The sequence below is a fragment of the Trachemys scripta genome, chromosome 5 (genome assembly GCF_013100865.1).
Source record: "Trachemys scripta elegans isolate TJP31775 chromosome 5, CAS_Tse_1.0, whole genome shotgun sequence".
NCBI lineage: Eukaryota > Metazoa > Chordata > Testudines > Emydidae > Trachemys > Trachemys scripta.
This window is the reverse complement of record NC_048302.1, coordinates 50,796,198-50,820,032: the sequence shown is the minus strand read 5'-3', so window position 1 is coordinate 50,820,032 and position 23,835 is coordinate 50,796,198. Positions and strand designations below refer to the sequence as shown.

The 23,835-nt window shown below is 43.4% G+C and overlaps 1 protein-coding gene across 3 annotated transcripts in view; it reads left to right on the top strand.

Moving 5' to 3' along the window:
* MGAT4D (MGAT4 family member D) overlaps positions 1-23,835 on the top strand; it is a 95,970-nt gene that overhangs the window by 15,758 nt on the left and 56,377 nt on the right. For 2 of the 3 annotated variants that reach the window (XM_034772757.1, XM_034772756.1), the window contains exon 2: positions 16,243-16,404. The exons of the other annotated variant lie outside the window; for it this stretch is intronic. In XM_034772757.1, coding sequence (XP_034628648.1) covers positions 16,243-16,404 — 162 coding nt within the window. The remainder of the gene's footprint in view (positions 1-16,242; positions 16,405-23,835) is intronic. 3 annotated transcript variants of the gene reach the window in all.

The following is a 23,835-nucleotide window of genomic DNA, read 5'->3' as shown; positions in this document are numbered from 1 at the left end:
CATGGAAGCCCGTGACCTGTCCTTGACTTTTTTACTAAAATATCCATGACAAAATGGGATGCCTGGGCACCTGTGAGTGGGCTGGGAGCTCCAGGGGCTCTCTCCACTGGTAGCTCTGAGCGGTGAGGGTCCCCCTGCTGCCCAGGGTGGCTAGGAGCTCTGGGGGTCCCCCCGCCACCTGTGGTGGCCGGGAGCTGCAGGTGGCTGGGGTACCCCACAGCTCCCTGTTTCTGCAGGCGACAGGGCACCCTGCAGCTCTTAGCTGGTGCTGGCTGAAGTCATGGAGATCTTTGGAAGTCACAGATCCTGTGACTTCCGTGACCTCTGTGACTAAATTGCAGCCTTATTAATAAATACCATTATTTCTTACTGAGATTAAGTGTTTTTTCAAAAGAGAAAAGGCCATACTATATTTCAGATACAAAGGACCAGATCCTGAGTTGCTGCTAAAGTAATTTACACTATTGATTTTAATGGGAATCTGACCAATATAATGTATTTACTGAAAAATAAACCCTTGCACATTTCCCAGATGGCTAATTTGCTCCCTAATCCTGCAAACGCACATGAGTAGTCCCATTCAGGCTTTACAGAGTAGCAAATGATTATTCTGAGTTGTGTTTTTTATCTGAAGAAATTTTTTCTTGTTTATAGGTTTTTCTTTGGCATACATTGCTACAGTGTTGAACAAGTCATTGGCTGCAATGCAGGGGTAATTGGGTGAAATTCTATCACCTATGTTATATAGGAGGTCAGACTAGATGATCTAATGGTCCCTTCTGGCTTTAAATGAATCTATTAAATGTCTCAAACATCAGTTCTATCCTCATAACATCTCTGTGAGGCAGAGAGATGATCCCCATCTTACAGATAACACTATGTGATTTGGATATTCATATGTGGGATGAGAAAATTGTACTGCATTTTTTTTTATCACTTTCTGTGTGGACTGAAGACTGTCTGCTTTGCATTGACATTAGATCCTATGGTAGTTTTCATAAGAAGAGGGCTTTTTCACCAGTGTCTCTGGCTAAGACTTTCCTTTCCTCCTCTGTTAAGTAGCATGTAGTGTGCTTGTTGCTGTTTTCCACCACAGGAATAGCTGCATTTCAGTGTTGTAATATGTATTCATTAGTGAAGTACTTGTGGATCCTTCAAAATGAAAGATACTATCAGTGTAAAATATTGTTCTTTGTAATAAGAACTGACCCAAAATTATTTTTTTGATCTGCAGAATGATTCACCCAGTCCTAATACGTATATACACATACACACTTTCTTCCCTACTCATTAACTGACGATTTTAATCTTTGCTTAGGGCATGTCTACACTACAAAGTTAAGTTGACTTAATGTAAGTTGACATCCAGCTGCCGAAGTAATTAAGTTGGTCGTGCGTGTCCACACCACGCTCGTTTTGTCAGTGGAGTGCATCGTCACTAGCAGCGCTTGCATTAATGCACAGAGCAGTGCACCATGGGTAATTATACCACAGTGAACCTAGCTGCAGGAGGTTTTGGGAAGGGCTTGTAATGCCTCATGGGACCAAAACATTGTCGCGGAGGGAATGGGAACCTGGCTTTGGCCTCCCATGATGCAGTTTCCTCCCTCCTTCCCCTGATATCAATGTCAAACAAACCATACTTTCTCACACCTTTTTTTTGAAAGCTTGGCTTAGCCATGTGTATGTCATAGCCCAAGAAGCATGGACCCCACTCAGCTGTGCCCTCTTGTCAGCATTACAAACACCTTGTGCCTTATCCTGCAGTATTTCCAGAGCCGAGACAGGAGTCGCCATGTGGAACATTGCGATGTCATGCAAGCAGCACTGCTGCAAGCCATAGAACAAAACAATTCCCAGTTGCTGCTGACAGTGACGCATCAGCTAAACGTGGTGATGTTCTGGTCCTTGGAAACAGGGACAGTCCCTTTTTTAAGCCCTGTCCCAGCCGTCCTGACTTTTTTGGCAACAGTGGCCATTGTCCCATTTGCTCTTGCCAACTTGATCAGGTGGCAAGAGAAATGGGAAAATGCCTACTTTTGCCAAAAAAGTGGGGTGGCGGTGAGGTCAAAGGAATGTGCAGGGGGTGAGTGGAGAGGCCAGCCTCATGCAGAGGGGGAGGTAGGGCTGGGGGAGGGAGGCAGGATTCCAGTGCGTGGGGGCTGGCGGGTTCGAGCGATCAGCGACAGCCTTGCACAGAGGGGCTGGCAGGGTTCGAGTGAGCGGCTGGGGCCCTTTGCGAAATAAGGTCACTCTACACCAACATCAACATGGGATTGTCAGGAAAGGTGCATGATGAACACATCTTTAGGAACACAGGTCTGTTCAGAAAGCTGCAACCAGGGACTTTCTTTCCAGGTGACAAAATAACCACTGATAATGTTGAAATGCCAATAGTGATCAGGGAAACCCAGTCTACCCCTTGCTGCCACGGCTTATGAAGGTGTACCCCAGCCACCTGGACAGCAGTAAGGAGTGGTTCGACAATAGGCTGAGCAAGTGCAGAATGGTGGTTGAAGGTCTTTGGCTGTATAAGGGGTCATTGGTGCAGTTTGTTTAGAAGGTAAGACCTCAATGAAACCAATATCCCCATTGTTATCGCTGCATGCTGTGTGCTCCATAATATCTGTGAGACAAAAGGAGAAGTTTCTGCTGAGGGGACTTAGAGGCAGATAGGCAGGCAGCTAATTTTGAGCAGCCAAATACCAGGGCAATAAGAATAGCTGAGTGAGGAGCTCTGCGTCTCCGGGAGGCTTTGAAAACCAGTTTCAGTAATGAGCCACTGTAATGTGGGCTGCTTATCTGTGTTGTGCCTGCCCACCCCATCCCCTCCACTGCATCAGTTTCCCTGAACTCTCGCCCACCCCCAACCACTATTGCAATAAATAAAGAGCATTTATTTCTCAAAATATTTATTTTTATTGCGCACACACACAAAGACAGTGAAAGAACAGGAAAATAATTTAACTTTGGACAAATGGTGTGATGAATTTGGGAGGGGAGAAACCAAGTCAGATTGTCTGTGAAAGCACAATAGTCTTGACCATCAAAGGTCTTTGAATCTCTGCCTCTTGTTCCTATTGGTGTTGAGTTGAAGGAAAACTGAATTTCCCTCCTCCCCCGGAATGTTTTGGGGAGGGGGATTGGGAACAGGGCGAAGCATGCTGGCTGTTCTGTAGGGACTGCAGAGGGAGTCTAGCCTCAAGCTGTTTTTAGTGAAGCTCAACTAGACGCCACAACATGTCTGATTGGTCCTTCATAATCTGCAGTATCTCATCCTGCATGGCATGCTCATGCTCATGCTCCTGGGATGTTCTCCAGGTCCAGTTTTTCAGACAATTAAATCCTCCAGGCTCCTAGCTCCGTGTCAGCTGTCCTGGAGGTGGTCGTTCTCTCACTCAACACGTCATCACGTGTCCTCTTTTTCTGCCTTCTAGTCTGCAAAAGCCTCTTCACTGCTGAAGGCCAAGCTTTCCACTGTAAGGCAGGCAAAGCAAAAGGCAACCATTGTTAGTGCATATCCTGGGCCTAGTGCAAGGTTGCTATTTCAAAAACACTCCCCTTATTACACCTAAGTGCAAGCCAGAACATAATCAGAATCCCTAGCTATTCAGTGAACCAATTTACTGTTCCAGCCATGGCGAGTATAGCCCCACGGCATGAGAGACAGGCCTTGTCCTGCAACTTGGGGCAAACATGTGTCAGCAGCACAGGTGGGCAGGTAGACAATGCTCCCTCCCCCTAGAAACATGGACATTGCTTTGAGACCAGGGACCTGTGTTAAACCTTCAAAATTGATGTCTTAGCTCTGGTCTACACTACGGGGTTAGGTCGAATTTAGCCGCGTTAGGTCGATTTTAAAAATGATTGCGTCCACACAACCAACCCCGTTCCGTCGACCTAAAGGGCTCTTAAAATCGACTTCTATACTCCTCACCGACAAGGGGAGTAGTGCTAAAATCGACCTTGCTGGGTTGAATTTGGGGTAGTGTGGACGCAAATCGATGGTATTGGTCTCCAGGAGATGTCCCAGAGTGCTCCATTGTTACCGCTCTGGACAGCACTTTGAACTCCGATGCACTAGCCAGGTACACAGGAAAAACCCCAGGAACTTTTGAATTTCATTTCCTGTTTGGTCAGTGTGGCGAACTCAGCAACACAGGTGACCATGCAGTCCCCCCAGAATCTAGAGCGTAGAGTGTTTCTACGCTCCCCCTATCATCTCCGTCCCTGAGGTTATCACAGAGTAGAAGGCGGAAAAAATGCACTCGCAATGACATGTTTTCTGAGCTCATTCCATCCTCCCACACTGATAGGGCACAGCTTAATGCATGAAGGCATTCAGTGGCAGAGGCCAGGAAAGAATTAAGTGAGCGCGAAGAGCGGAGGCAGGACGCGATGCTGAGGCTAATGGGGGAGCAAACGGACATGATGAAGCATCTGTTGGAGCTGCAGGAAAGCCAACAAGAGCACAGACGCCCATGCATCCACTGTATAGCCACCTATTCTCCTCCCCATGTTCCATAGCCTCCTCACCCAGATGCCCAAGAATGGGGGGTGGGGATGCTCCGAGCACCGAGCCACTCCACTACAGAGGATGGCCCAAGCAACAGAAGGCTGTCGTTCAAACACTTTGATTTTTAGTGTGGCTACAATAAGCAATGTGGCCTTGTCCTTCCCTCCTCCCCCACCCCAGCCAGGCTACCTGGTCCGTTATCTCATTTTTTTTAATTAATAAAGAAAGCATACATGGTTTCAAAACAATAGTTACTTTATTTCGAAGGGGGGAAGGTGGTAGCAATGCCAGCTGCTGTAGGTGCTTCTGTGTCGAATGCTTGGAGGTCCGGGTAGGGCAAGGTACCTGGGCCAAGGCAAAAGAGCAAAAGCCCTGGAGCTGTTACATGTGTCAACCACTGAAGTGCTATGGGGTGTTACAGTGCTGACCGGACTGGAATGTACAGCTGCAAGACTTCTTCACCAGTGACAAAGGACAGGAATATGATGCACCTAAAATCTAAAAAGGCCTGCACATTTCCCAGAATCACTACCCTTGATAACAGAATGTCAATGATTGCATTGGCTACTTGGATCACAGCAGCCTCAACAGTAGACTTGCCCACAATAGCAGCGGTGACGGTGAGCTGAGCGGGCTCCATGCTTGCCATGGTATGGCATCTGCATGGGTAACCCAGGAAAAGGTGGGGGGGAAACAATTGTCTGCCGTTGCTTTCACAGAGGGAGGGGCGACTGACAACATGTACCCAAAACCACCCGCGACAATGTTTTTGCCCCATCAGGCATTGGGAGCTTAACCCAGAATTCCAATGGGTGGCAGAGACTGTGGGAACTGTGGGATAGCTACCCACAGTGCACCGCTCCGTAAGTTGATGATAGCCACGGTAGTGAGGATGCACTCCGCCGACTTAATGCGCTTAGTGTGGACATACACAATCGACTGTATAAAGTCGATTGCTAAAAATCAATTTCTAGAAAATCGACCTAATTTCGTAGTGTAGACATACCCTTAGTGGCGGTTTCGGGGTTGGGGGGTTTGCAGCAATGAGAGAACACAGGAAGCTCTCTCCTCCCCCTTCTCTTAATGCTGTTGGTAGTAGTTGCCCTTGACTTGCAGAATCCGAGGTCAACACGGATCCCTGCCAGCCAAATCACTGGCATGTAAGGGAAAACACAGTTGAGGGACCTTGAAGTCACCATGGGTGATGGATCACGTGCCATTGTTTGCAGTCCTAGCACTTGTAATGAAAACTTCCCGTTTTTCCCCCAGGTGACCCTTTGTGATATTAGTCTCATAGGGGTAACAGGTGGCAAGGGAGCAGATGCTGCAAGCATCTGGGTACAGACCTGGTCCTTATGCTGCTATGCTGGGCACCGCAGTGATGCCAGAAGAGTTAATACTGGAGTAGCATGGGAAAGTGTCCTACCATAGTGGAAGAAATAAGACAGCCCCCAAAAACCTTCTGCAAAGGATTGCAGATTACCTCCATGAACGTTTCCTAGAGATCTCCATGGAGGATTCCCAGGCCACTTTTGTGCACATAAAGTCTTTTTCTGGAGAGCACCCTGTGTGTAGCTGGAGCGGGCACTGGGAAATAGATACCCAAGGCACTTCTTTTTTGGTAAGATTAAACATAAAATATAATAGCATGTAACCCTTACAGTTTTATTGGAATTGGGTAGTCACCAGAGGTGCCTTTCCCAGCATCTCACTTGGCCACCATGCTGTCCTGCGACTGGCTGGGCTCTGGGGTTAAAAATCCACTGCTCGCCTGTCTCCCATTCTCCTCCTCCTCCTCCAGAATGTCCTCCTCGTTGTTGCCTGAAGTAGCCCAGGACTCAGACTCCTGAGAGGTGTCCACGCTGTGTTTGGTCACTGCTGAGAGTTGCAGGCAGCTCATTGTAAAAGCGGCATGTCTGTGGGGCGTAGCCCTTGTCTTCTGGTACGCCTGCTGCAGTTCTTTAATTTTCACACAGCTCTGCTGTGTGTCCCTGGTGTAGTCCTCCTCCCCTACACCCCGCATGATCTTCTAATAGATGTCTACATTTCTACAGCTGGATCGCAGCTGTGCCTGCACAGACTCTTCTCCCCACAGACCAATAAGATCCACCACCTCCTGTGTACTCCAGGCTGGAGCGCATTTGGGACATTGAGTCACCAAGATCAGCTGTGCTGGAGAGGTCTCCATGCTGACCAAACAGGAAATGGGAATTCAAAAGTTCCTGGGGCTTTAACAGGGGAGGGGCTGTTTCCTGTATACCTGGCTGCTGTGCAGCAGAGTTGAAAACAATCTCCGGAGCAGTCACAGCAGAGCATTGAGGGACACTTCCTGGAGGCCAATTCAGTCAACTTACACAGCACTGCGTCTGCACTGCCTCTCTGTCAACTCATCAACATTTAGTTAAGCATTATGCCTCTCACCAAGGTGGAATAATTAAGTCAATATTACAAGCGAGTTAGGTCGGAGGAAGGGATTTGGTAGTGTAGACACATACATTATTAGGTCGAGGTAAGAATTCTGTAATAAGAGATTTTTCCCCTTCATATTTTTAATACTAAAAAATCATCGATGAAGTAAATTCTGGCAGAAAACAACCATGGAAAAGAGTTGGTGTTAGGCCCAAAAGCAAATGTTAAAGATAATTATGAACACTGGAGAATGGGGGTAAAATGGAAATTGTGTTGCAATTTTAACTAAAGTTTACATCAACACTTCAAAATTTGTAGCTGCTCTCCAGTAATAATATAAGCACTTGTATAGACAGGGTTCATATGCTTTTAGCTCCATGTCAATAAAACCTGTCCTGAGCCCCCACTTTAGTGCTTACACACTTGTTATACCTGATGTACCATTTTGCTGTTTAGACAAAGCTTTAATGGACATGGTGTTCTCAAGGAAGTTATTGGAACTCGCTTCCCCTATATTTCTGACTGATCCCAAGCTTTGCAGTGTGTCCTGAAAATGAACAAATGTATCCACTTTCCCAGGCTGTTGTGGAGGAGTAGTTAAGATGTGTGTGAGTGGATTGAAAGGGAAGATTATTTTTCAGTTGCTGGGAGGAGTAAATTGCGAAGAATATCTTGTATAGGAGTTAAATTTGAAACTTTTTGTATGTATTTTATATCATATTAGGGAACCAGGAGAATGGAATAGCCATAGTCTAAGGATTAAAATAAATACACCTCTACCCCGATATAACGCGACCCGATATAACACGAATTCGGATATAACGCGATAAAGCAGTGCTTTGCAGGGGGAGAGCTGCACATTCTGGTGGATCAAAGCAAATTTGATATAACGCGGTTTCACCTATAAAGCGGTAAGATTTTTTTGGATCCCAAGGACAGCGTTCTATCGGGGTAGAGGTGTATATCAAATTAAGTTAAATTAGAGTGGGCACTAGCAGCACCTAGTATAATAATATCTAAAATAAATCTTACCATGTTTAACAGTATAAACTGTTCTAAATGGTCAAACACCAGTTTTTTGAGTACTACAAGTACCTGATGAGTTTTAGATCTTTGCATTTCAATGTTATACATAGGTGGTATAAAGGTTTGCTCTCAGTAAAAAACAAGAGATAATAACAGTTGCTGCTTTTATTGATGTGCATTTGTATTCTCTAGTGAGTCACATATGAGAATACAGTTCTTGGAAAAGCCACAGTAATGAGTACTACAGCATAGAGCAATCACAGAGCAATTTCATTTTGAGTATAGTTATGAATTAGCCTGATAATGATCTACCAAGAATCAACATTTATTCTGTCATAGTACTTCAACTTAGTGGCCTATAAGTATTTTTTGCACTTCTCTTGTTAAGAGGCTTATTAATTTAACAGTTTAAGGCCCATGCTTTGACCTGCCTGAAAGTTATAATTTAAGAAAACCCACTAATCTCTCACTGAGAGAGAGCAATTGACAAGCCCTCTGGATGCTTTTTTATATATTAAATGCTCTCAATTTTGGTCCACAACTTATTTTCTGAATTCAGCTATTCTGTTTGTGTTCCTGCCAATAGTATACAGTCAGCATTGTGTAATCTCTAGAAAAGACTTAAATAGGTATGCTTGGTTTCCCCTGTCATGTGTGCAGTGGCCACTGTGCTTTGACAGTAGCAATATGCACAGACCCTAATATTTCAGGAATTAAACCTAGTTCTCATGAACATAACACATTTTCCAATGGCTTATTAATAGATATAAAATCACCTAGAACATTCTCTACAAATTCATTATCTGCTCAAACAGTAGGGTGATCTATCTGGACTCATATTAAAATCAGAAACAACCTTTCTGGGCCAAATTTCAAAAAAATTTCTACCAAAAGACTTTCATTTAAAATGGTCATTGTATGGATTTATATATGTAAATGTGGAGATTGCTACTAGTCCATCAATGTTATACTTCAGAAGCCTCTTACCTTTACCTCATAAAGTACAACTAAACTTTGCCAGATGGAATTGCTTAGATAAAACCTTAAAACAATTTCTGTGGAAGAATGAAAAACCTATATTCTATTTTGACTAACTGTAAGCTTTTGGGACTGGAGCTGTCTTGTTGTGATATATTTGTACAGTACCTTTACATTCGACCACGATATAAAATAATAAGTCTGTTAGACTTTTTCCTTTGATAATTTAATTTCTAAGCCTTTCCAAATTGGAAATTATGCATTTATGCAATCTCACCTCAAACAATAGTAGAATGGTAACATTACTACATTCTATCCAGGACCTACTGACAGTACAAGTTACATATGCTACCTAAACGCTAAACATCAGAACTATTCCCTTTCTGCCCACAGCCCCAAATTGCTAGATCAAACCCAGCCATTAATTAACCACTGACATAAACCTAATTTAAAATTTTTAAATGTATGGGAAAAGTTCATCATATTTCTGGATTAATAAATTACTATCCATTGTTGAGACTAGATATATTACAGTGACTGGAAATCCAAAGGTCTCAGAAATATCTGAGATTGCTTTCAAGGTACATATTCCTCTTATTTTATTAGTTAAAACATACATTTTACTTTCCTTGTCTATCACCAACTCAAGGATTTTACTTTCAGTGTTATTTCCAATTCCGTCCCGTCCTCTGAAACAAGAGGTCTTAGAGCAAAATTTAAGACTTGCCAACAATATGAAACAATTCACCTCCAAATTCTATTTGGTTCACTGATGTACAGTGCTCGGTAGTGAACAGTTTCAGTTTGTAACAAGTACAGTATGCAAATATGCGTATTCACTATGCCATTTGCTGTTCACCTATTATAACTAACAAAATCTGACCATAATCGTCTCAGTCCAAAATGCTTTCCTAAAACCTATATTTTGTCTTGCCTGTGGGGCTGCCCAGTTACTAATAATTTCTGGTTTCAAAGATAAGTCTATTATATAGCGATGGGAACTCAACAGCAATTTACACCATCATTTTGCCTATTGTTTTGTTTTGGTAATGTTGACACTATATACATAAAGTATATGGGTAGTCAACACTGTTTCCTTGATTTCTAAAAAGCTTATATTTACTTAGCCTTTAAATCTCTATTGCATATTCTCTGAAACCTGAAAAATTAACTGGTAAATTGCCTTCTGCTTCTAAACCTGACATACGTTAGGGAAGCAAACAACCAAATTTCATGGACAGTGGATTGTATATTCTGATTATTATCCACTTGCAATCTGAAATCAAATCAATATGTAAATCCTCCTCACGCCATCATTCTACAGTAATCATCAACTTCATTTTCTGCTTCTAGCACCATAAAGGACTTTTCATACTCAACTCTCCAGTATGTACTTGGGAATTGCTACTGAAAATGATGTGCATCCAAATTACTTGATATACTATAAAACTAAAAATGTTAAACTGCACCTGATACAATGATTAACTGTGTGTATTGTTATGTCTCAGTCCATCTGGTACTGGATATTAATGTCAGTTTTGGTTGTTTAATTAGCTATAGTAAATGTATTATATTTCTTGCTAAAAGGTTGTCATCTGGTTGGGAAAGAATTCAGGATTTGAAATATAACTGGTTATTTTCTTTTCTTTAAAAGTAGCACTCCTTTCACAGTGAATTATTTTTAAACAATATCTTTTTGTTTTATGGAGCATAGAAATTGCAAGGTTTTTTTGTTTGTTTGTTTTTTCTCAATGACTCTGCCACAGCAATTTAAGTAACAAACACTATGTTCAGAGCTGCAATAACAGTAGTTAATAATGTTGTTGCATTCTGCACCCAAAATTCCCATAACTTTGGGCCTGTTCCTTCACTCCTAGCACACCCAAAACATTCATGGTGGGTATGAAAAGGTGTACAGGAGTGTGCCTAAAATTATTTTAGCATTAATTGTTTAATTAAAAAAAATCACATTTTATCTTATGTGAATAGTTCCATTGAAGTCAGTGAGTCTACTCAGGTAGGTAAGAATGTGTTTGTGTTTGTGGGTTTTGGCCTTTTGTGCTAAATCATGGAGTGTTGAATGAGTAGCTCTAATGAATGAGATGAGCAGGATTTGGCCCTGTAACAGGGTCTACTACTTTAAAAATATTTTTGAAATTAAATTTTTTTAATAAAAAACATAAAGGGGAGAAAAATTAGGAGAAAAGAATAGAAAAGTGCTAACTAAAGAGCAATATCGATTTGACATTTAATGGGAATGTAATCATGGAATTTTAATTTAGAATTTGGACTGAAATAAATTTCAATTTAAATCTTTTGTTCCCAGAATGGCACAGTGGAACTTTTCATATTTTGGTTCACTTCAAATTTAATCTTTGAGGGATATGCTTTACTATTAGTGGAAATTTATAGGCAATTGCAGGAATGACAAGATTAGTTTTATCCCCAACGGATGACGTTTAAAACACAGCCTCATATACTCCCAAAGAAATCATGGCAATCTAAATCACTATCTTCTATTTTTTCTTAAGAATAATATATATTATTATTGACTTTTTGAAGCATGAGTCTTGTATTTGTTTTTGTTAGCCCTGTACCATATTCAAAACCAACAGTTTAACTACTTTTCTTAGAACATTAGACAAAAAGTAGACTCTCAAGCACTGAGGATACACATGGGCTGATTCTCAGCCAGTTAGGGCAGCTTTGCTATGGTCGCCTAACTCAAAACTGATCTTTAAGCCTGCAGATCTGGTAAATGGAGGATTGTCCTATGTAAAGGAATCCTCCAGTGTCTCCATCCTCCTAGCATAAGGACAATGTTTAGGGGAAAGAAGACAATAGATAGGTAGGGCCCTATCAAATTCACATCCATGAAAAACGTGTCACGGACTGTGAAATCTGGTCTCCCCCTGTGAAATCTGGTATTTTGTGTGCTTTTACCCTATACTATACAGATTTCCTGGGGGAGACCAGTGTTTCTCAAATTGCGTGTCCTGACCCAAAAGGCAGTTGTGGGGGGGAAGAGGGGGGTCGCAAGGTTATTTTAGGCAGTGCCCCGCCAGTAGCAGCACAGAAGTAAGAGTGGCAATACCATACCATGCCATCCTTACTTCTGTAGTGCTGCTGGTGGAGGCTCTGCCTTCAGAGCTGGGCTAGCAGCCAACTCCAGCTGACCAGTTCTGAAGGCAGGGCTGCTGCCAGCAGCACAGAAGTGAGAGTAGCAGTACCACAGCCGCCCCCCACAATAACCTTGTGACCACCCCAGGGCACCAGGTTTGTATAATTTTTGATGGTTCCCAGGACGGGTCCACGTCCCCTCCCCACACCTCCCTTGTAAGCTGATATATATTCTTTCCCGTGTCTCCCCCACCCCCGCTCAGCTGGGGCCAGGAGCAGGGCCATGTCTCCAGGAGGGGTAAGGGGACCGAGGCTGGGGCCACAGCTGGTGGTGGGCGCGGGGGCTTGGGCAGCAGCCGGGACTCGATGCAGTGCCAGGACTGGAGACCTGGCCGGCAGCTGGGACCCCTGGCACGGGGCTGACAGCCAGGATCCCGCATAAAAAGTGAGGGTGCTGCAGCACCCCTAGTTCATGCCCTATGAAAATAAGGTTAAGTGTGCCCTTCAAGTTGATGCTCAGTGGACAATTTTGGATCCACATATACTGGCACTAGAAAAGGTTCAGAAAAGGGCAACTAGAATGATTAGGGGGTTGGGACGGGTCCCATATGAGGAGAGATTAAAGAGGCTAGGACTCTTCAGCTTGAAAAAGAGGAGACTAAGGGGGGATATGATAGAGGTATATAAAATCATGAGTGATGTGGAGAAAGTGGATAAGGAAAAGTTATTTACTTATTCCCATAATACAAGAACTAGGGGTCACCAATGAAATTAGTAGGCAGTAGGTTTAAAACAAATACAAGGAAGTTCTTCTTCACGCAGTGCACAGTCAACTTGTGGAACTCCTGACCTGAGGAGGTTGTGAAGGCTAGGACTGTAACAGCGTTTAAAAGAGAACTGGATACATTCATGGTGGTTAAGTCCATAAATGGCTATTAGCCAGGATGGGTAAGGATTGGTGTACCTAGCTTCTATTTGTCAGAGGATGGAGATGAATGGCAGGAGAGAGATCACTTGATCATTGCCTGTTAAGTCAACTCCCTCTGGGGCACCTGGCATTGGCCACTGAAGGTAGACAGGGTACTGGGCTAGATGGACCTTTGGTCTGACCTGGTACAGCTGTTCTTATGTTCACATTCCTGAATATTGGTGGAGCACGGGCACTACGGGCCCATATAACTTACTGCCTATGACCACCCCACAACTCCTTGAGCCCTACAACTACAACACTGTGAAGTTTCAGATTTAAATAGCTGAAATCATGAAATTTACAATTTAAAAGATCCTATGACAGTGAATTTGACCAAAATGGACTGTGAATTTGGTAGGCCCTAAAGATAGGTATGCAGTGGCAATTCTCCATTCCCTTAAGAGCACCTGAGGACTTATGGCAGCTGGTAGAACAGGTCTGAAGCTACTCTAAACTATGCTGGAAGGCCAGGCTGTCACAGAACCAACATAGGAGATGCAAAAGGCTCCTTTGCACACACTCCCCATGCTGTCCCAGCTCTTCCTTGGTCCCACTGAAAATCTGGCTCAGAATATTTTATGTAATATCACTGGACCAAATTCAGCTCTGTTATATTGGTATAAATGCAAAATAGCTCCACTGAAATCTATGAGGTAGTCCCATCAGAAAATTGGCATGTTGTTCAGGCACACATTGTTCTGTCAGATATTAAATATACAAACTTGGAATCCTTCTAAGATTGTTAAATAATGACACTCCCCCCTCCACCCCAATCAAAGATAAGTCTTTAAGGATGGATTCCTATTTTTGGGTCTCAAGATTCATGCCTACAATGGTCAGGTATGCTTTGCTGCACTTGAAAAGCTTAGTGTTTAACTGGCTCTCCATAAGGCAATAATCATGAGCCTTAGAGAAACATAATGGATGCCAATGCCATCAATCATCAGTTTTTTCTGTCGCCATGTGACAATGAGGAAGCTTGTGGTGGGTATTGCATCATTTTTTTTCTGTTGGGAAAGTAAATGATAAAATCTGGATTAACTATAATGTACTTAGAAAGTGAAAAACACTGTTGTAGTTTTATTTACACTAACCATAAATGCATACAGAGTGATATAAATTTACCTGAGATCCTCTTTCAAAAAAGTTTTCAGTCTAAAGTCTATTGAGTCTTGCGTACGCTAGAGAAATTTACCATGAGCTTGATCCAATAAAGAGCTTATTTTTGTGTGTTATCTTAACCATGTGAGTAATCAGAGACTATTATGCATGTATTGAAATGCTTTACTGATTCAAGGTCTATGCTAGGAAAAGTGTGTCCCCCACCCATTTCTGCCGCCATGAATTGCCAGCATGAAGTGCTTCAGATGGTTTACTTGTGTCTGGCTTAGATTTGTTTCAGTAGAATTAAATAATGGTTTAGTCTGAACCATATCAGCCCACTCTGTGCTAGTGTCATTTTGGACTGCATTAATTTAATTACTGTGCCATAGTGCTCTGGTGTCTTTTCAAAGCCTCCTAGAAACCAGTGCTTCTGGGAGCTGTGTCAGGAACTGTGGGACCAGTATTCAGAGGGCATTGAAGAGCACTAGTATTGGACATGCAAAGCTACTACGACATTCCAAGCACAAATCAACATGGCTAGTGTGGCTGCATCATTTGTGCTTAATCCAGTGCAATATCAATGGTTCAATTAGGAAGAGTTCAATTTTGGTAGTATAGGAAAGCTTATTAGACATTGCAGAACAATCAAAAATTGAACAAATGCAAATGGGAGTGAGGAGTATAATCTTTATAGCTGAACTGCTTTGTGGAACATGAACATTGTTGGTTTTTTTTAATGAGGACAATGTCTATCATTGTACTTTATAGACTGTTAGCTCCTTTTAAAGGTTAGCTTTTCAGTTACAAACAGTTCTAAAGGTTTTTTTGTTTTTGAGGAATCTCCCTTTGAGCCACTTATGGATTTATTTGCTTATACTGTACTTTGTCTGTATAGCTTTGTTTCTCTTTCGTGGTTCCTATTTTTAGTTTAAATGGACAGTTTTTAAGTTGTTTTAAATAATTATCACTCACTGCTGATTGAAAGCAATCAGTGACTTAATACTCTGCCTGAAGTGCACTTGTAAGGCATCTCTAAGAAGTTAATATAAATGCTCCCTTTTTTGTTTCGTGATTGATCTGTTTAGTTTAGAGAGTGTGACATGTGAGTGTGATATTACTTCAAGAGGTCCACGTTCAGGAGCTGAAGGCAAAACATTCTTACCCATTCTTGAATTATTTCATAAATCTGACCCATCAGCATGGATAGCCTCAAAGAAATTCTATATTTGGATGATTATTAGTGATAGATGAGCCTTGAAAAACCTGGAGGGTTTTTGATCCAGTTTAGATAAGCACCCCAAAATAGGGATGCTTTTCCAGACTTCTTGGATTTGTAAAACTAAGCTGTGAGTCTTATGGGAACAGGTTCCCTTGAAAGATTTTCAATTCCACTTTCAGGACTTTCACTTCTGGCCTTGGATTAAACCAGAAAGTGCAGCGGTACATCACAAGTGAAAAACAGTGTGTGGGGGTGTTGTGGGGAGGGGAGATGGGGTGTTAGTGAACGGACTCCTCTCATAGATTTTGGTCAATGGAGGGTGTATAATATATTTTAAGAATCTGGAAGGAAGGGTTTCATGGAAAAAAAACTAATCCAATTACTATGAAGTTCTTCATTATAATTCACTTCTGGAGGAAGAGCATGCATTAGTCTATTGTAGATCTGTTATGCTTGTCCTAGCTTGCAGCTATCAAACCTACACTCTGACCCAAGTGACTTTTTATCCCTATTGCTAATGTGCATGTCCTTACCTTTCTCTCCTACTTATCATGTTCCTCTAACCTGTCCAGAAATCATCCTCCTTGCCTGTCACTGGGACTATGCCATCCCCCACTTCAATTTCTTTTGCTGCCTTCCTCATCCTTAGTATTGTGTTCAGATGTCTTGTCCCCACTTTCAAGGTTCTGTATAACTGTGCTCTCCTAAATCCTGTCTTTATTTCTTAGCATTCTATCCCCTTCTTCACTCCACCAATAAACCTTGAATCAGCTCTTTTATTTTCTGTTTTCACTCTCCTCTTCATTCTCTTTCCATGCTGTCCCCTATTCCTGAACTCCCTCCTTATTCTAGTATATGGTTAATCCCTCCCTGAAGAAACCATTTACATTTTCATTTCAGGAAGTGGCTTAGACATGTACCAAAGCCAGTTTTTGGAACTTCATCAAAGATTGTTATATGCCGAAAAAGAAAATAAAAAAAGATCCCGTGAGTTGAGCATTGTCCTGGATGCAATTAAACGAGTAGTAGCAGAGAGACTGAACTCTACAGCAAATCATACAGGTTTGTGCTCATAAAAAATTTTCTTCCTAAAGAGATTAAATTATTATATACTCAGGACCCAATTCTGCTTCCACTAATGTTAATGGGAACAAATCTATTGACTTTGATGACGGCAGCATCAGGCCCTTATATGTTTAAAAAGAGGGTGAGAGAAGACTTTTACTATTCTTTAATTAGGTCCTAATAATACTTACCTAATGCGTGACAATTTATGGGATTGGATGCTTGGAACCTGAGAGAACTCTAAGAACATTTTTCTATCATTCTTTTCTCCTTTTATTTGTCTTGTGAAGAGTCCTTCATGCTTTACCTTTTTTCCCCAAATTTCAAAAGAGGTGACATTTAAAAACAAACAAACTATGAAATGTTTCCCCCTTTCTCATCCTACTTTGCTTATGAGAAGCAGACTAGAATGCATTTATTACTGAAAGTCTCTCTTTCTCTAGCATCTTTGCACTCTCTCGCACCTTTGGTACATTTTTAAAGTTGGACAACAAATACTAGAAGTAATTCCAATTCAGTTAATCATATTTGGTTGGCCTGACTTTCCCCTGTAATTTAATTAGAACTTTTATTCACTTCTCTTTCAAAAACACATTAGGCCCTACTGCTTCAGCAGCTACTGCACATACTCAGGATGATCTACCCCCCACTCTAGTGGTTGCAGTCTGATGGATTAGGCAGTTAGCCCTGTCCCCTGGAGGAGCAGTAAAGCAGAGTAGGAGCTGGCCATAACACATCCCTGTTGATGTAAGCACAGCTTTCTCCAAAAGCTGTTCTCATTGCTGCTAATCCCGTTGTCAAGAGGGAATGGAGAGAATGAGAGGAGCTGCCATCTTGTGGGGAGATGGATTAAGGGATCTTATGTTGTAGTTGAAATGTGGGACACTGGTCTCAACACAAAATATTTAAGAATTATTTCTCATAGTTCCAAATAGAATACATGGCGTTAAATATACATAGAACAAAGCTTTGGGTTTTTATAATTAAAATATTTTATTAAAAATTAAAAGGGAGGAGGAATTAAGATGTGCATCATTGTCTTCCTGACCACTTTGCCTGTATGTGTTATCCTGTTTCCTCACTTGTTTTGTGTTTTGTTTTTTAGTTCCCAATCCAACATTGACTCAATGGGATTATTCACAAGTTTAAAGTTAAGCAAATGCTTAGGTGTTTGCAGGATCTGGCCTTGGATTATAAACTCTGGAGTAGAGGCCATGTTGTACGATTTTTACCCCATGGCTACCTCAGTGAGGGCCTGATTGTGACTGAGATCTAAATAATAATTTGGGGCAGTTCTCTTTCCATATTTAGAAATCAAGGTCAGCTGGGGAAGAATTTAGGAAACTGTACCTGGTTGGTGGTACCACATAGGAAACCAGGTAGGGAGAGGAGAGAAGGAGATATGCAGTAACAACTTTTTCTACCTGTACAAAACAAAATCATACCTTATGCATTTTTAGGCACCGAGGCTGCAAGGAACTCCTTGCAGGATCAGAACCTGATTTTGTGTGTGGCGAAAGGCAATCTTTGAAGAAGCAGCTTTTCACCCCTCAATACAGTGATGGCTGAGTGGAGAATTCCCACCTAAACAACACAATGGTTCAGAGTGTCTATAGCATTCTGCCCATTAAAGCTGGTTGAAAAACAATTTCGTGAAACATTTTGAAGTTTCCATTTCACAGGGCTCAAACCAAACATTTAAAAATGCTTTTTGTTAAATATTTTTTTTGAAAAAACTGAATTTTCATTTTCCCAAATTCTGCCCCTCTTCTCTTTTGTGTCACTGGGTGCAATAAAATTAACAATATTCACAATTTTTTTCACTTCTTCCTTTTTTCCTCTCTTTTCCCCATTTTTCCCTAGTTGAGGGAGTTTTGAAAAGTTGAGGAATGGAAAAAGGTGTAGAGGGAAATGTGGAGAAAAAGCCGTAGACATCATTCATTCTTTTGTATTCAGTGGGAAAAAAAGAAAAAAAAACTATTTAAAATGTGCGGTTCAATTCACAACAAAATGGAAAATTTTCCTTCAAAATTTCTTGTAGCATTTTTTTTGTCAGTCACATTTTTCCCATAAATTCTATTTTTAAGCAGAAATATTTTCTAGTTGAAAAATTTTGACCAACTCTACTGTCCATGTTGTAAATTTCACTGTCCATGCTGTCCCGGGTAAAGAATGGAAAAGGCAGGTAACAGGGAGTTGTGGAGAACAGGAAATCAGAGTCCTGTTTCTGCTAACTTGCACCCAGTAAGTAGGTTTTGCGGGTTTCTTTTTCGAGTGATTGCACATATGCATTCCACTCCACATGTGTGTGGGCCCCAAGCACAGTCACCAGAAATTTTTCCCTCAGTGGTACCCCTGTGAGGGCAGCTCGAGCACCCTCAGGTACTGTGCACTCATAGACCAGTATAAAGTGCCCAGCCAACCCGGTGCCCCTCAGTTCCTTCTTACGGCCCATGATGGTCACTGGAACTACTATCCTTGCTTTGGCAAGCTCTGTAGTTTTTTCCTTTTTGCATTTCTGACCATAGTTGTAAATAGTTTAGTCAGTTTTTAGTGAAAACCCAAAAGCAAAGGAATCCAAGAAACTGGATTTATTCGGTAGAATATTTTATTCTTCAGGATTGCAAACCAGCAGGTGTTGTTAAGCAGATATGATTTCAACACGTGGGACTCATGCAGAAGTTCAAGGACTTGCTCCCTCAGGCTGCCAGGCAAGAGTTCTCCATGTTGGTGGACAAGGGAAAATCAGTAGCAAGGGCTGCGTTGCAAGCTGTTTTGGATGCAGCTGATTCGGCGGCCATGTTCATGGCTACAGCAGTAGCCATGCATAGGAGTTCATGGCTACAGTCTTTGAGTCTCCTGCAGGAGGTCCAGCAAACCCTTCTGGATCTATCTTCGAAGGAGCTTCGATCTTTTCAGAACAGACTGATGTGAAGCTTCATTGGTTAAAGGACTCTAGGGCAAGCCTTAAGTCCCTTGGTTTGTATACACCAATGACTTCAATGAAGTATTACATGTCCCAACAGCCCATTCTGTACTCTGCACCGCCTATCTGTCAGGATCTGCAGAGAAAAAGAAGCAAGGGTTTTAGGCATAGGCCATCACCCCTTGCTATCTCAACGTCTGTGCTTGCCCACCTAGACGTTCAGAGGGCTCTAAGCAGGCCTTTTGACAGGACACTTGAGGGTGCCATACCAGTTCCCATGATGCTAGATCCTGTTTCTCCTTTGTTTACAACCTCATCTCCCACTTTCTCAGTGCATGGTTCTGTATCACCATGGACCATTCAGTGTTGAAAATGGTGGAAGTGAGATACACCCTCAAGTTTACTTCCACACCTTCGTCCCGTCCTCCCTCCCTATCTCATTTCAGGAACTTCTCTCATGAAGAACTTCTGGCCCAGGAGGTTCGATCCCTCCTTTGGATGGGACCCGTGAAAGAAGTTCCGGAGCATTTAAGAGGGAAAGGGTTCTACTTCCATTATTTCCTAATCCCAAAAGCCAAGGAAAGTCTCAAACTCATTTTAGACCTGCGCCACCTCAACAGCTACCTCAAGAAATTAAAGTTCTGCCAGGTCACCTTGGCATCCATTATCCCCTCCCTGGATCCCTGGGACTGGTACGCTGCCCTTGATTTAAGAGACACCTATTTTCATATATTGATATACCAAGGTCACAGAAGGTTCCTCAGATTCGTAGTGAACCACAGACACTACCACTTCATGGTACTCCCGTTCTGCCTGTGTGCAGCTCCGAGGGTGTTTACAAAATGTATGGTGAAAGTGGCAGTCTTCTGAAGAGAGCAGGGGTGCAGGTCTACCCTTATCTGGACGACTGGCTAATCAAGGGATGGTCCAGGGCTCATGTAGTATCCAGATTTGGGCTCATCTAGTCGATTGTCAAGGCTTTAGGCCTTTTGATAAATGTGTAGAAATCTATCCTCTCTCCAGTATAGAGGATACAGTTTATCGGAGCAGTGTTCAACTGCTCTCAAGCCAGAGCCTACATTCCAGAGGATCATTTTAAGACAACTACATCTCTAATAGCACACCTCAAAGGCCATCCCATCGCAACATCCAGAACTTGTCTGAGGCTTTTAGGCCACATGGCTTCGTGCACATATGTGGTGCAGCATGCAAGGCTGCGCCTCAAGCCCCTTCACACTTGGCTGGCCTCAGTGTACTCACCAAACTGCCACCATCTGGACTTTGTGCTCACGGTGCCCCCTCGTGTTCTTGTCTCCCTCAATTGGTGGGTGGACCTGCTCAATATTTGTGCATGGGTTCCCTTTATATGGCCCCAACCGTCAGTGACCCCAATCTCTGATGCATCAGCACTTGAATGGGGAGCTCATTTGGGGTTCCTCAGAACTCAAGGTCTTTGGTCTCCAGAAGAACTTTCTCTCCACATCAATGTCCAAGAACTCAGAGCAATTCACCTGGCCTGCTAGGCTTTCTTGCTGCATATTACGGGCAGAGATTTGTTTGTTCTTATGGACAATGCTGCTGCCATGTTCTGTCTCAACATGCAAAGAGGAGCTCACTCTTCCAGCCTATGTCAGGAAGTGATACAACTATGGGAATTCTGTATAGCCCACTCAGTCAACCTAGAGGCCTCTTACCTTCCAGGAGCCCAAAACGAGCTGGCAGATCTCCTAAGCAGGATTTTTCGAGTCACCATGAATGGTCCCTTCACCCAAATGTGGTGAGGGATGTTTTCCAGCAGTGCGGGACTCCCCAGATAGACCTATTTGCAATCCAGTACAACAAAGTGTCACCAATTCTGCTCCCTGTGAAGCCGCAGTCCAGGGTCTATCACACATGCCTTTCTGATACTGTGGATGGAACACCTTTACTACATTTCCCCCCCCCCCTGTCCTGCTTGTACACAGAGTACTTCTAAAGATCAAGCGGGACTGGGACCAGGACCAGGTCATTTTGATAGCCCCAGCATGGCCCTGCCAACACTGGTTCTGCCACTTTGCTAGGCCTCTCAGTGGTAACTCCAATCCCACTTCTGTTACACCTGGACCTGATCTCTCAGGACCATGGTTGACTGCTTCACCTGAACCCAAGCTCCCTTCACCTAACAGACTGGAAGCTTGATGGCTAAACCTCAAAGAGCAGGCTTGCTCAGCGGAAGTTTGTCAGGTTCTACTAGGGAGTAGGAAGCCATCAACCAGGGCTACTTACCTTTACAAGTGGAAGCAGTTTTTGGTCTGCGTGTTCCAAAGCGGGATCTCACCCACGTAGTCATCCTTACAAGAAATACTTGAGTATCTATTACACCTGCAGAAGCATGATTTAGCTATCTCCTCTATCAAGGTTCACCTTCCAGCAATAGTGGCTTTCCACCCCCATGTGTATAACCGGTCCATGTTTTCACAGGCTGTGTCCATCTAATTTTTGAAGGGACTAGAGATGATATATCCTCAAATAAGAGAGCCATTTCCTCCCTGGGACCTGAACTTGGTCTTATTAAAGCTTATGGGACCTCCATTTGAACCGTTGGCAATGTGCTGCTTATTGTACCTCTCCTGGAAAGTGGTTTGCTTAGTGGCCATCACTTTAGCCAGGAAGGTTTTGGAGCTCAGGGCCCTCACATCAGAGCCTTTATATACAGTCTTCTTTAAAGACAAAGTTCAGTTACCCACTTTTTCCTTACCTGACCCCAGTTTCCTACCAAAGGTGGTAACGCAATTTTCTAACAATCAGGCAATCTATGTTCCAGTCTTTTACCCTAAGTCGCATACAAAGAGGGAGAAGCAGCACCTTCACTCATAGGGCTTGCCTAACATCCAAGCTTTCTACATAGAATGGACTAAACCATTCAGAAAGTCCACCCAACTGTTTGTAGCAAAGAAGATGAAGGGTCTCCTGACCTCTTCGCAGACAGTCTCATCCTGGATTAAGTCTTGCATTCATGCTAGTTACAATCAGGCGGGGGTGCCGCCTTCCAAATCTCCCAATGGCTCATTCCACAAGGTCACAAGCACTATCAGCAGCATTCGGCGGGCAGATCCCTGTCCTGGATGTTTGCAAAGCAGTGACTTGGTCATTGGTGCATACACTCTCCTCCCATTACACCATCATACAGCAGTCCAGAGATGATGCCCAATTTGATCAAGCTTCCTGCAGTCTTGTGTCCATGAACTCCAATCCCTCCACCTATTCAACTGCTAGGGAGTCACCTGGAGTGAATGCACATATACAATCACTTGAAGAAGAAAAAACAGTTACTAACTTTCTGTAACTGTTGTTCTTTGACATGTCCATTCCACAGGCCGTCCTCTTATCCCTCTCCATAGGAGTCTCCTGGAAGGAAGGAACGGAGGAAGTACGGGGTCGGCTGGGCACTTTATACCAGCACGATGAGCACATAGCACCAGAGGGCGCTCGAGCTGCCCTGACAGGTACCACTGAGGGAAAAATTTCCAGCAACTGTGCTTGGGGTGCGCACACACTTGGAGTGGAATGGACATGTGCAACACATCTCAAAGAACAACAGTTACGAAAGGTTAGTAATAATTTTTTCTTTGTTTTAGGGTGCTTCGGGGATTGTCTTCTGATGATAGACAACATTTCCATTTCTGAATCAATAAGTCTGTTATGGAGCTAACAGCTGTGGAGCTGTAGCTTTTCAGGGTTCATGCAGCTTGGAAGGCTATTATTGTTTGTGTTGGATAGAACTCACTGCTGTATAACTCTGGTGTAGAATGCCTTCTGTCTTCCTACCTCAGTGTGGACTGCACTTCAGGGCTGGTCTACACTACACAGTTAGATCGACATAAGGCAGCTTATGTCAGCCTAAATTATGTCAGTCTCTACACTACAGCCTTCCTCCCACCAATGCCAGTTCCCTACTACACCGACATAGTAACTCCACCTCCACAAGAGGCTTAAGGCTTACATTGGTGTAGTTAGGGTGATGCAGAGTCTGTGTAGACACTGCATCCCTTACATAGACTGTCTTGTCAATTTCACGGCAGGAGCTGTGAAATTGACAAGAAAGCCCCTGCTCCACTGGAGAGCTGGGCAGCTGGATCCTGCTCTGGACAGCAAACTGGGATGAGAAGCCCGAGTGGCCCCCCTCGCACTCCCTGCCCAGGGAGCCATGCAATTGACAAGACTGCCTGGCTCCCAGTGAGGAACGAGCAGGCAGAGGGGGCCGCGAAGCTAGGGGCAGCTGGACCCTGCTCTCCAGTGGTGAGAAGCCCCGAATGGCTTCTCCCAGTCAGGGCCGGCTCTAGCTTTTTTGCTGCCCCAAGCAACAAAAAAAAGCGCCGCCCCCCAGCCCCCCCGCCGAGTGCCGCGCCGCCCCCAGCCGAGCGCCGCGCCGCCCCACCGCCGAGCACCGCCAGAACCCCCCCTGAGCACCGAGCCCCGCGACGCCCCCTGCCGAGCGCTGCCGGAGCCCGCCCCCACCCCCC